The sequence below is a fragment of the Pholis gunnellus genome, assembly GCF_910591455.1.
Source record: "Pholis gunnellus genome assembly, chromosome: 2".
NCBI classification, from domain to species: domain Eukaryota; kingdom Metazoa; phylum Chordata; class Actinopteri; order Perciformes; family Pholidae; genus Pholis; species Pholis gunnellus.
The window spans coordinates 883,772-897,585 of NC_136536.1; the positions used below are offsets into that span (position 1 = coordinate 883,772).

At 43.0% G+C, this 13,814-nt stretch overlaps 1 protein-coding gene across 3 annotated transcripts in view; it reads right to left on the reverse strand.

Moving 5' to 3' along the window:
- The window catches only part of gripap1 (GRIP1 associated protein 1), a 28,218-nt gene that overhangs the window by 7,135 nt on the left and 7,269 nt on the right, over positions 1-13,814 (reverse strand). For 2 of the 3 annotated variants that reach the window (XM_079171592.1, XM_079171591.1), the window contains exons 11-24: positions 13,777-13,808; positions 13,624-13,671; positions 13,272-13,371; positions 12,413-12,490; positions 10,816-10,908; positions 7,735-7,869; positions 7,009-7,104; positions 6,667-6,777; positions 5,946-6,047; positions 5,619-5,732; positions 5,463-5,540; positions 1,134-1,229; positions 465-521; positions 212-311 (exon numbers count right to left, since the gene is read on the reverse strand). In XM_079171592.1, the coding sequence (XP_079027718.1) occupies positions 212-311; positions 465-521; positions 1,134-1,229; positions 5,463-5,540; positions 5,619-5,732; positions 5,946-6,047; positions 6,667-6,777; positions 7,009-7,104; positions 7,735-7,869; positions 10,816-10,908; positions 12,413-12,490; positions 13,272-13,371; positions 13,624-13,671; positions 13,777-13,808 (1,240 nt within the window). The remainder of the gene's footprint in view (positions 1-211; positions 312-464; positions 522-1,133; positions 1,230-5,462; positions 5,541-5,618; positions 5,733-5,945; positions 6,048-6,666; positions 6,778-7,008; positions 7,105-7,734; positions 7,870-10,815; positions 10,909-12,412; positions 12,491-13,271; positions 13,372-13,623; positions 13,672-13,776; positions 13,809-13,814) is intronic. The other variant, XM_079171593.1, reaches the window with a different exon arrangement.

A 13,814-nucleotide genomic window follows, 5' to 3' on the forward strand; every position in this document is an offset into this window, starting at 1 on the left:
CCAAGAAGAATCTAGTTTCTTCTTGCAAAAAGTAGCATCCTTCAAAATAAAACATGAATGAAGTCTGTTCACAGTCCTGTTGTGTGATACAATATATTAAAACAGCTGGTAGGTGGACCAGAGACATCATGGTGACATCATGGTGACATCACACATTCAGGGGGTTTAAAGGTGTGTACGAGTGTGTGTGTGTGAGTGTGTGTGTGTGTACCTGTCCTGGTCTTGCTGTTGGTCAGTATCTCCTGAAGTCTCTCCTGCAGTTTGTCGGCTCTCCTCCTCTCCAGCTGAAGCTGCCGCTTCAAGTCCTTCAGCTGCACACGCACACACACACACACACACACACAGTCAGAGACTTACTTTCTAATTATTATTTTTTATGCACGGTTGGTCTTAAATTACTCTGAAAAATATATTCTGTTGCACTCATCATGTCTGGTGACATCAGTCGATAAACGTTGACTCACCGCTGCGCTTCCCTTCTTCTCTAGAATCCTCTGACCGTCCACCGTGTCCTTGATCTCCTGCAGAGACAAAACCAGGTCGATGGAGGTTTGAGACAAAAACGAATAAAAACATAAAAACACGTTTTCCTCGATGCTGCTGCAGATCATCACCAGTGATTTTACATGTTTTACAAACTGATTATGGAACAAGTTAAATTATTATTATTAATATCTGGACTGAGGAGGAGTGACGTAGAGACGCCGTATACGTCTCTGGTAGAGACCTGTCAATCACTGTGTAGCCCCGCCCCTAAAGCATCCCCTGCTTTATGGTCTGTGTGACTCTAAATGGACCATCATTTACTAAATGAACATCATGCTGTATTGAAGAAGACTTGAAACTAGAGATTGAGACCATAAACTCATGTTTACAATGTTTACTGAGGTAATAAATCAAGAGAGAAGTAGAGTCATTTTCTCATAGACTTCTATACAACCAGAGGAGTCGCCCCCTGGTGGACACTAGAGAGAATGCAGCTTTAATCATCTACAGGAGGAGCAGCAGCAGCAGTAGTAGTAGCAGTAGTAGTAGTAGTAGTAGTAGTAGTAGTAGTAGTAGTAGTAGTAGTAGTAGTAGTAGTGGTGGTGGTGGTGGGTGTAGTACTTGTACATACGTTGTAGTAGAAGTACCTGTTTGAGTTTCTCGATGGTGTCGTTGTGTCCTTCCTTCTGTTTCTCCACCTCCACCAGCTGCTGCTTCACTCCCTCCGTCTCAGACTGCTTCTCCTGCAGGAGACAAAGAAACATCGTTTTATCTTCATACTGAGAAACGACTGATCACAGATCTGCTGGAGGAACCGTCACATTTAAAAGCTTTAAAATGTGACGTGGACCTCAGACCGGCGTCTGTCCTTCAACCCTCTGAACCCTCAAACCCGCCGGTGGGTTTGTTTTCTTTACACAATCGTCAGAACTACACCGTTAGCAGCCACAAGCTGTACAATACGTCATCGTTGTCAGATCTTCCTGTTTCAGACGGTCCTTGAACACATCATGTGTGACGAACGCTTCCTTCAGAAAAAGCAGCTGAAGCTAAGCTTCAAATCGTGATAATTCATCAAAAACATTTTATTCTCCATGTTTCATTATAAATGTTTCCTCCAATAAAGAGTTCACTTCAACATGATGGTGTAGAAACATTAAAGTGTGAAACTATGACGTCATGATTGACTCATCTGAGACCAACAGTCATGTGACCACAAGAGAGGAACTCTGACTGAACTACAGGAAGAGAGGAGAGAGGAGAGAGGAGAGAGGAGAGGAGAGAGGAGAGGAGAGAGAGGAGAGGAGAGGAGAGGAGAGAGGAGAGGAGAGGAGAGAGGAGAGGAGAGAGGAGAGGAGAGGAGAGGAGAGAGGAGAGGAGAGAGGAGAGGAGAGGAGAGGAGAGGAGAGAGGAGAGGAGAGAGGAGAGGAGAGGAGAGGAGAGAGGAGAGGAGAGAGGAGAGAGGAGAGGAGAGAGGAGAGGAGAGGAGAGAGGAGAGAGGAGAGGAGAGAGGAGAGAGGAGAGGAGAGAGGAGAGGAGAGAGGAGAGGAGAGAGAGGAGAGGAGAGGAGAGGAGAGAGGAGAGGAGAGAGGAGAGGAGAGAGGAGAGGAGAGAGGAGAGGAGAGGAGAGGAGAGGAGAGAGGAGAGGAGAGAGGAGAGGAGAGGAGAGGAGAGAGGAGAGGAGAGAGGAGAGAGGAGAGGAGAGAGGAGAGGAGAGGAGAGAGGAGAGAGGAGAGAGGAGAGGAGAGAGGAGAGAGGAGAGGAGAGAGGAGAGGAGAGAGGAGAGGAGAGAGGAGAGAGGAGAGGAGAGGAGAGGAGAGGAGAGAGGAGAGGAGAGAGGAGAGAGGAGAGAGGAGAGGAGAGGAGAGAGGAGAGAGGAGAGGAGAGGAGAGAGGAGAGGAGAGGAGAGGAGAGGAGAGAGGAGAGGAGAGGAGAGGAGAGGAGAGAGGAGAGGAGAGGAGAGGAGAGAGGAGAGGAGAGGAGAGGAGAGAGGAGAGGAGAAAGGAGAGGAGAGAGGAGAGGAGAAAGGAGAGGAGAGAGGAGAGGAGAGAGGAGAGAGGAGAGAAACATGAGAATAGTTTAATATTTAAAACATATCCTCCATGTTTTTTATAACATTGTAACACTGTTGGATATTTAGATTATATTGTTTTCTTTCTTTTTAATGATGATGTCATCATAACTGTTATTCTGCACTAATGTTCTCTCTACTTCCATCATGATGTTGTGTTTCATGGAGCAGGACTTTTATTTTGAAAGTCCGGACCACAGAGAGCAGCAGAGGTTCAGAGGGTTCAGGTCTCTCCTCTCCGTGCTGCCCCCCCGCTCTTAATCCAGCTGACTGAGGGATTCATTTAGAGAACTACTTTTAATTCTCTCTAATCTTTTGCAGCTAATTCGTTTCTCTAAAATTAAAATCTACATAAAGACGCCCAGCGGCTGCAGACGGAGGAGACACTTGTGAATGTCTGTCGTCCATCTTTAAAGCCTTCCTCTGGTTCTCCTCTTCACACACTGACCTCAACGCGTCACAGAGACCTTCATCGTCCAGACGCTCATCATCAACGTCTGAGAGATTTCACTTAGAATTATGATTTTAATGATGAGACAATAAATGGCTTCATGTGACAAGAGAAGAGAAGGTTTGTTTCATCCTTCAGTCTGTGCGTTGACCCTCAGGTCAGTCCAGATTATATTCAATAAATAATAATAAATATGTAACATAATAATAAATATGTAATATATAATAATAAATGTGTAATATATAATAAATAATAGTAAATATATAAATGTGTAATATATAATAAACAATAGTAAATATATAAATGTGTAATATATAATAAATAATAGTAAATATATAAATGTGTAATATATAATAAATAATAGTAAATGAGTACGAGTCTATAGAAGAGATGTTTAGAGTTCATAGAACAGAACGAACAGGTGAATATATTAAACGCACCTCGTGGAGTTGACCGACAGAACCCCGACCTGCTGCCGGTTAGATCCTCCGTCGTTAATTAACTTTTCCTCTTCAGAGTCGTGAGCTCTCAGTAATCAGCGACGCTCCTTCAGGGAGTCGGTCGGCTCGTCTGATTGGCTCAGAGAGGCGAGCTCTTCTGAATTGTTTGATGTTAACGAGTTTCTTCGAGCATCATGTGATCTCTTCTTTTCCTTCAGTTTCTACGTTTACGTGAATCAAATATTCCTCTAATATACAAAATATTACAACATTCAGAACCACAAAACCCGCCGACGGGACGAAGAACCCGATGATCCCGAGCAGCAGAACGTCAGTCAGAAGGTTTGCTCTGGATGACTTTATATCAGACGTGTGATACGTTGATATTCTTTATGCAACACGTTCACTGTACGACGCTCTATAGAAGCTCATTTACATAATTCACTTTAGCTCATTTAAATATGTGTAAACATCACAGCAGCGGTTCACACCGGTTATTCATGTCGTGTTTCTGCAGCTTTAGTGGAAACAAGAGAGTGTGTGTGTGTGTGTGTGTGTGTGTGTGTGTGTGTGTGTGTGTGTGTGTGTGTGTGTGTGTGTGTGTGTGTAACAGACTGTCTCCTCCTCCGCTCTGATCTGCTGTTAACACACTTTAACCCGTCTGCGTTACCATGGACACGACTACGCTTTAATTAGAAACGCACATTCAATAAGAGCAACACACACACACCTACACACACACACACACACACATATATACAACACACACCCACACACACACATTTAGTGTTAAAAACACATCTGTGTGCAGGTGTGTGTTGTATGTGTGTGTATGTATGTATGTATGTATGTATGTGTGTGTGTGTGTGTGTGTGTATATAGGTATGTGTGTTGTAATTGTGTGTAGGTGCGTGTGTGTGTGTCTGTAGGTGTGTGTGTGTGTCTGTAGGTGTGTGTGTGTCTGTAGGTGTGTGTGTGTGTGTGTCTGTAGGTGTGTGTGTGTGTCTGTGTGTGTCTGTAGGTGTGTGTGTGTGTCTGTAGGTGTGTGTGTGTGTGTGTCTGTAGGTGTGTGTGTGTCTGTAGGTGTGTGTGTGTGTCTGTAGGTGTGTGTGTCTGTCTGTAGAGGTGTGTGTGTGTGTACCTCTATCTGAAGTGTGTGTGTGTCTGTGTGTGTGTGTACCTCTATCTGAAGTGTGTGTGTGTCTGTGTGTGTGTGTACCTCTATCTGAAGTGTGTGTGTGTGTGTGTACCTCTATCTGAAGTCTGTGTGTGTGTGTACCTCTATCTGAAGTGTGTGTGTGTGTGTGTACCTCTATCTGAAGTCTGTGTGTGTGTACCTCTATCTGAAGTGTGTGTGTGTCTGTGTGTGTGTGTACCTCTATCTGAAGTGTGTGTGTGTGTCTGTGTGTGTGTGTACCTCTATCTGAAGTGTGTGTGTGTCTGTGTGTGTGTGTACCTCTATCTGAAGTGTGTGTGTGTGTCTGTGTGTGTGTGTACCTCTATCTGAAGTGTGTGTGTGTGTCTGTGTGTGTGTGTACCTCTATCTGAAGTCTGTGTGTGTGTGTACCTCTATCTGAAGTGTGTGTGTGTGTGTGTGTGTGTGTACCTCTATCTGAAGTGTGTGTGTGTGTGTGTGTGTGTGTGTCTGTGTGTGTGTGTACCTCTATCTGAAGTGTGTGTGTGTGTCTGTGTGTGTGTGTACCTCTATCTGAAGTGTGTGTGTGTGTCTGTGTGTGTGTGTACCTCTATCTGAAGTGTGTGTGTGTGTCTGTGTGTGTGTGTACCTCTATCTGAAGTGTGTGTGTGTCTGTGTGTGTGTGTACCTCTATCTGAAGTGTGTGTGTGTGTCTGTGTGTGTGTGTACCTCTATCTGAAGTGTGTGTGTGTCTGTGTGTGTGTGTACCTCTATCTGAAGTGTGTGTGTGTCTGTGTGTGTGTGTACCTCTATCTGAAGTGTGTGTGTGTGTGTGTACCTCTATCTGAAGTGTGTGTGTGTGTCTGTGTGTGTGTGTACCTCTATCTGAAGTGTGTGTTCTCTCTTCAGTCTCTGGATCTCCTCCTGATGTTCCAGAGAGTTCTTCTCTATTTTCTCCTGCAGAACAAATCAATCATCAATAACGGAACTATATGCATAAAGCTAGCTTTATGCTAAGCTAAGGTTCAGACTGACCTCGGCCTCCATCAGTCGTCTCTCAAACCAGCCTTTGGTTCCCTCCATGGACTGAACCTGAACCTGCAGCTCCTCCAGACGCTGCTGGAGACCCTCCAGCTCTTTGGTCCGAGCCTCAAACACACACACAGACACACACACAGACACACACACACACACACACACACACACACACACACACACACACACACACACACACACACACACACACACACACACACACACACACACACACACACACACACACACACACACACACACACGTTATTGATTATTTATAGATTGATTATCATTCAGATTAAACACACATCAGCTCCTCCTCTTTACCTTCTCCTCTCTCAGCTGCTGGCGGATCTCCTCCTCAGAGCGATTCTTCTCCTCATGGAGACCTCGCAGCTCCTTCTCATAGCGAGCCCGCACACCCAGGACCTGAGGGGGGAGGAGAGGACAGAGGAGACGAGGAGACGAGAGGAGGAGAGGAGAGGAGAGAGGAGATGAGACGAGAGGAGAGAGGAGAGGAGACGAGACAGGAGAGAAGAGAGGAGAGGAGAGAGGAGACGAGACAGGAGAGGAGAGAGGAGAGGAGAGGAGAGAGGGAGGAGAGGAGAGAGAGAGGAGGAGAGAGAGAGAGGAGAGGAGAGAGGAGAGGAGGAGAGAGAGGAGGAGAGAGAGAGGAGAAGAGAGAGGAGAGGAGAGAGGAGAGGAGAGAGGAGAGGAGGAGACGAGACAGGAGAGGAGAGAGGAGAGGAGGAGACAAGACGAGAGAGGAGAGGAGGAAAGAGAGGATGAGAGGAGAGGAAACAAGACGAGGAAACAAGGAAGGGAAAGGAGAGGACGAGGATGAGATGCATCAAAAACAGTTAAATTATTCAGACTTCATTCACAAAAATAAATGTGTTTTTTTTCACATTTTAAATAATGTGAGAAAAAAAATAGATCATCATATTTTAAAGAAGAGCAAAATATATATATATTGTATACTTATTTATATAAATAAGTCTAAAATATATTAAAGCAGAATAAAATAACGTGAGGAGGAATCTCTCACCTCCTTCTCGTGCTGCAGCTTGAGGTCTGACAGCGCCTCCTTGTGGTCGGACTTCTCCTGGTTCAGCTGCATGGCCAAGTCATCCAGCATGGTCTTCCTCTTCTCTGCTGTCTGCACACACACAACACAACACACACACACACACACACACACACACACACACAACAACACACAACACAGAACACACACACACACACACACACAATGACTGTGTTTAGAACCGTCATGGCTTAAAGTGCGTCTTTATGTACATCACTACAAGTGTGTATTCAAACTGTCTGTGTGTGTCTGTGTGTCTGTGTGTGTGTCTCTGTGTGTGTGTGTGTGTCTGTGTGTGTGTACCTTCTTGGCCTCCTCCAGGTCTCTCAGCAGCTTCTCCTTCTCTTGTCCTTCTTCCGTTAACTGCTCCAACAACTTCCTGTTGGCAAAACTCGACTCCTGAAGGAGAGAAGAAGAAGAAGAAGTAAAGATCTCACTTCCCTTAAATACCTCCTTGTTTCCTTGTGTCCTTGTCTCCTATCACCGAGGACACGAGGAAGAGACACATGGATAAAAGAAACAGAGGAAATGTTTAGTCAAATGAGACGTCATTCATTCTACACATAGTAGCATCTGTATCACCTGTGTGTGTGTGTGTGTGGTGTGTGTTTATCTGTGTGTGTGTGTGTGTGTTTATCTGTGTGTGTGTGTGTTTATCGCTGTGTGTGTGTGTGTGTGTGTGTGTGTGGTGTGTGTTTATCTCTGTGTGTGTGTGTGTGTGTGTATATATGTCTGTGTGTGCGTGTGTGTGTGTGTGTGTGTGTGTGTGTGTGTGTGTGTGTGTGTGTGTGTGTGTGTGTGTGTGTGTGTGTGTGTGTGTGTGTGTGTATGTATGTGTGTGTGTATGTGTGTGTGTGTGTGTGTGTGTGTGTGTGTGTGTGTGTGTGTGTGTGTGTGCGTATGTGTATGTGTGTGTGTATATGTGTGTGTGTGTGTGTGTGTGTGTGTGTGTGTGTGTGTGTGTGTGTGTGTGTGTGTGTGTGTGTGTGTGTGTGTGTGTGTGTGTATGTGTGTGTGTGTGTGTGTGACCTGCAGCTGGGAGTCCAGGTCGTCCCTCTGAGCCAACATGTTCTCCTGTTCAGCTCGTCTCTGCTGCAGCTCCAGCGTCAGCGCCTCCTGCTGCTCACGGAGGAGATTCATCTCCTGCGTCTTCACCGTCTGGATCTGCACCACGACAACAACTCCATTTACTCATGACTGTGTTTAAATGACCACCTGCTAGTGCAGAGTTCTGGTGATGGAGATGAGGATGGATTCATGGTATTACTGTGTTCACCCAGAGCTCTACGATACCTCATATGAGTAGAGACCAAACTATGAGTAGAGACCAAACTATGAGTAGAGACAAACTACGAGTAGAGACCAAACTACGAGCAGAGACCAAACTACGAGCAGAGACCAAACTACGAGTAGAGACCAAACTACGAGCAGAGACCAAACTACGAGCAGAGACCAAACTACGAGCAGAGACCAAACTACGAGCAGAGACCAAACTACGAGCAGAGACCAAACTACGAGCAGAGACCAAACTACGAGCAGAGACCAAACTATGAGTAGAGACAAACTACGAGTAGAGACCAAACTACGAGCAGAGACCAAACTACGAGTAGAGACCAAACTATGAGCAGAGACAAACTATGAGTAGAGACCAAACTACGAGCAGAGACCAAACTACGAGCAGAGACCAAACTACGAGCAGAGACAAACTATGAGTAGAGACCAAACTACGAGCAGAGACCAAACTACGAGTAGAGACCAAACTATGAGCAGAGACAAACTATGAGTAGAGACCAAACTACGAGTAGAGACCAAACTACGAGCAGAGACCAAACTACGAGCAGAGACAAACTATGAGTAGAGACCAAACTACGAGCAGAGACCAAACTACGAGCAGAGACCAAACTACGAGCAGAGACCAAACTACGAGCAGAGACCAAACTACGAGCAGAGACCAAACTATGAGCAGAGACAAACTATGAGTAGAGACCAAACTACGAGTAAACATGTATATAATAAACCAGACGGTACAAACTACTCTGCTTTATTTAAGTCTAGATGATGTTATGTTGAGTGTTGATGGAGCTGCTACAATGTTAGCTTAGCATAGCACCGATAGAACCAAACTCCATTCAGAAAACAAACATTTTAAAAGTTACTTGCTTGTCGTCTTGAGGAGAGAACCAACAAAACATGAATTCAGACTTCTTAGAAATCATCATCATTATGTAGATATTTCAGCATCTTTTATTGTGATTAAATTACAGTAAAATCTGTGTATTTTGGTTCATACAGCTGAAGTAAACCAGCTGACGTGTGTCTCACTAGACACAGTGAAAACTCCTCCAGATGATGTCATGAACCAGACAAGAAGGCGTTTAGTTTCTCTGGATCTCTGGGACTTCTACAACAAGTACTGAGCACAAATACAGGTTCTTCCATGTTGATGGAGGAAATAAAGGGCTCAGCCGACAACGGCTTCCATGGAGATAAGCCACGCCCCCTATCAGGCGGGAATGAAGCGAATGAGGCGAATAAAACCAACAATTCCTACAAGTAAAATAGTATCAAGCAGATGAGAAGGAGATGAATGACTCAGAGAACATACACAGGTTCTAGTTGAGGTTCTACGAGTTCTCTAGATGTCGGGTTACTGTTTAAGGACTGGAATCGGCTGCAGCAGCTGTGCAAAAGTTCAAAGTTGGCTCAGTTTAAGTTGAGTTTTAGGCCTCATTAAATTAATCACAGGTTGCATCTCACAAACTCGTTCTCATGTAGAGTTTAGTTGTTACTAAATATTCAGGTGAAAGGCTGCATTCACGTCCAAAAAGGCCTCTGTGGACACGTAACATTACAGATGTGAAGCTGACGTAAAAGAGCTAACGTTAGCATGCTAACATCGGTTTAGAGTTAAAGAGGTAACATGATGTAAACTTTAGCAATGCTATTTAATAATGAAGGTTTTAAAGTAAATTTTACAAAAGTGGCAAGTCACTGAGGCATACATTGCTTTCAGACCATCAGTTTAAGGTTAAGGTTCTAGACAAGGGTTCTAGTTTGGGTCTGAGATATAATTACCTGTGAAATTAGAGGAGTAGGCGTTCTATGCAAAGTCACTGAGGCCTACATTGGTTTCAGACCATCAATCTAAGGTTAAGGTTCTAGAAAAGGGTTCTAATTCGGGTCTGAGATATAATTACCTGTTCAAGAGCGCACAGATTAGTCCTCAAAGCACGGTTCTCCTGCAAGATGGGGGTACAGGTCCAAACTGGGTAAGGTGTTTTAGAAAATTCTGTTTAGGATCCAAGCGTCGGAGTAGTGAAACATTAGGGGAAGCTAGTGCTTTAGATGTCAAATGGGTTCTAGATAATGTTTCTGAAAGACAGAATTACAGATTGCATAAATCTGTCTAATCAAGTCTAATACATGTTCTGTAGCAACGTATTTATTTTTTAAAACACTGTTGTACGGTTGGGGTTCTAGATGTAATGTTCTAGATGTACTTGTTTTATAGCAGCTAGGTTAGTTCACAGGCCATGTATGCGTACGCATACATGGCCAATAAAGCTGATTCTGATTCTGATAGTTTTGGGGTTAAATCACTAGATTGTGTTCTCCAGATTTATTATCGGGTGTAAAGCAGCTAGGGTCTAGCTATTTATATACTGTACCTGTTCTATGGTTATTCTTTAAACCAATGGTCTAGCATTAAGGTTCTATATTCATTGTCGTAGCGTTGAGGTTGTAGATGACATTTTGTTGTGGTTCTATGTAATGTTCTCCAGGTATATGTCCTGTTTATGGCAGCTGGGTTAGTCCACAGAACAGTGTTTGGGGATTAAACCTCTAGATGATGTTCTCTAGGTTTATTACCTGTTCTAGAGCAGCTGGGTTAGTCCATAGAACAGTGTTTGGGGATTAAACCTCTAGATGATGTTCTCTAGGTTTATTACCTGTTCTAGAGCAGCTGGGTTAGTCCACAGAACAGTGTTTGGGGATTGAACCTCTAGATGATGTTCTCTAGGTTTATTACCTGTTCTAGAGCAGCTGGGTTAGTCCACAGAACAGTGTTTGGGGATTGAACCTCTAGATGATGTTCTCTAGGTTTATTACCTGTTCTAGAGCAGCTAGGTTTGTCCTCAGAGCATCGTTCTCCTGCAGGATGTTGTCCACCTGTTCCTGACTGATTGCACTCTGATTGGCTACCTGCAGTACCGACGCACCACAGGCAGGGGGCAGCAGAGAGACCAGCCCAGAAAGACACCAGCAAAGAGTACCGGAAATAAAACAAACACATAAAGAAGGCAAGAAAAACAAAGAACATGAACCAAAAGGAGAACATTGGGAACAGTATAGCAAAAATGACAAGAAGAAGAAAGAGCAGAGGACAAGAGAAGGATAAAGTCAGAAACACAGAGAGCAGCAGGCAGAAACACACCAGGCTTTAACTGCCAAAGTGATACTGAAAACATACAATATCTTCTTTTAGAAGTCATTTATTTTACTTTTTGAATAAAGGGCTGCACAATGTATCGTCATTACTTGATGAAAATTTGCACGGATCTTATTTTCCCCCGACTAGATGTCAGTCTGCTGGAACGTCGATCACTCACAGAGTCTCTGCATAAATGCAAAAACATCCGACCAACAACCGATTGTTCTTGATCAATTTATTGAAAACAATTAAAACGGCGCTCTCGTCAGAGATCACAACCTGAAAAATGAGCGAGGAACCGGAGAAAAACTCAGAAAAGGAAGATTTGGTTGCAAAAAGAAACAATTATTGTCGAGGAAAATATCACGGTTTCTACAACTATTAATCCGAATATTTCTAATATAACGAACTAAAGTAGTTTCTTTATCACCATCAACCATATCCAGTTAGTTTTTATAGTTTTATCGTGTAACGTTTATCATGCATAATGGGGTGGATGATTATCAGCTTTTCAACATCACGCTATATAAGACTAGACGTCCATCTTGTAAAAATGCTCCCACGTGTTTGGTTCAAGGCGCTTTTCTTTGGACGGATTTAAAGCTGGAATGTTGGTTCCTTCTGACTTTTGTTTTTCAGCTCTTCTTCTCAACGCCTCACATTACGGGACTCGATACTATGGAAGCCCATTCCCGCCTGCAAAAAAAAAAAAAGAAATCCACCCAAAAAGAGATCATGATGTTTTTTTTTAATTATTATTTTATTTAACCGGAAAAAAGTAAAAAAAAAAAATGAAGATCATGATTTTTTTGCTGGCGGAAATGGGCTTCCATACAATACTGTGCAGCCCTTGTGAATATAAATGAAGTTTTCATGACTGAATCACTTTGGCAGAGAAATATGTTCAAGTGAAAGAACAGAGCAGGAAGTCCTAAAGTCGTTTTGAGTTCCTCATCTCTCTCTTTGTTTCCTCATCTCCTCCTCAGTCTTGTTGTGTGAGGAGAGAAAGAACACGGAGTCTGAATCTGTACAGAATTACTACGTGTGGATGTAAATCTTTATTTTTAAAAATGTACTTTACTACACTTAGTAGTACTACATTTAGGGTCTTTCTTTCTCTTCAGAGGTTTCCTTTTTTTAACTCCCTCTTCCCGTTTCCTGATTGTGTGTGTGTGTGTGTGTGTGTGTGTGTGTGTGTGTGTGTGTGTGTGTGTGTGTGTGTGTGTGTGTGTGTGTGTGTGTGTGTGTGTGTGTGTGTGTGTGTGTGTGTGTTACCTGATCTCTCAAGGTGTGCAGAGCCAGGTCATGTTCCTTCTCTTTGCTCTGCAGCTGCTCTCTCAGCTCGGCTGTTGTCTAAAAATGACAAAACACACAACGTCAGTCACACTATTTTTTTAAGGTACTTGTACTTTAATTGAGTATCTATATTTCATACTACTTCATTACTTCTTCACTATATTTATCTGATATCTTTAGTTAGTTGTCGGATGTGATTTCAGATTATTAATACGATATCTAGTTTCTCTCTGATGACGCCACATCGTGCACGAGAAATCTGTGTTAGAGTTGGAGATGGAGAGCTAGTTAATGTTAGCGGTTAGCTGTTAGCTGCTAGCAGCAGGTGGGCAGCACAGTGCTGCTTGGCTGAAAAACGAAGCTAACGGCTAACGGAGTAACACTGATGTGTTCAAGCTCTTTTCAGTAAAAGTGAGTATTACGCAAAGATAAATTATAACGTTATCATGGTTAAATGTAATCTTGTAATTTACAAGATTAAAGTAAAGTTTTTGATGAGAAACTTGAATAAATCCAGTTGTTTGTTTACATAAATATAAAATAAATATTAGAGATGAATTATGAGCAGTTTAATTTGTTTGTTTTGAACTCGCTGGTGAGGACATTTGAACACATGAATGCGTCAATAATTATAATACAATAGTGTAATATATATTCTACATTATAAGTACTTTGACTTTTGGTACTTTAAGTATATGTTGATGCTGATACTTTCGTACTTTTATTTAAGTAACTCTTTGAATGCAGGACTTTAACTTGTAACAGAGTATTTCTTCACTGTGGTACTACTACTTTTACTTCAGTAATAGATCAGAGTACTTCTCGGTGTCACTGAGACCTGATTGGCTGCCACAACGTCCGACTGTAGCTTCTGGATGCGGATGTTCGTGGCCTTAAGCTCCTCCTCTTTTCTTTGGTTGATCTCATCGATCTTTGTCCTGCAGAGACGCAAACAATCAACAATAACACGACAACATGTGATGTACAACACAACACACAGCAAGAACACAGAGGTAATAGTACCATGAGTAGGAAATAGTAGCTGTAAGGAGCATTAATGGTATTAGCATTATAATAAAGAGAGCAGCTGTAATAGTAACAATAGTAGTATTACTAGTAAAAGTCACAGTAGCACTAGCAGTATCAGTAGTACTATCAGTAGTAGTAATCAGTATAACCAGAGTTCTGACCTGCTGTCGTTGTACAGAGCCTCCTTCTCTCCCTGCAGACGCTGAAAACTACAAAACAGAAAAAAGACTTGTTGTGAAGTTTCTACTTTAACATTAACGTCTCACATCATCATGTACAAATACTCTGTTCTCATTATCCTGTAGATGTCTCACCTCTCCTGCTTCTTCTTTAACCTGTCAGACAGCTGGAG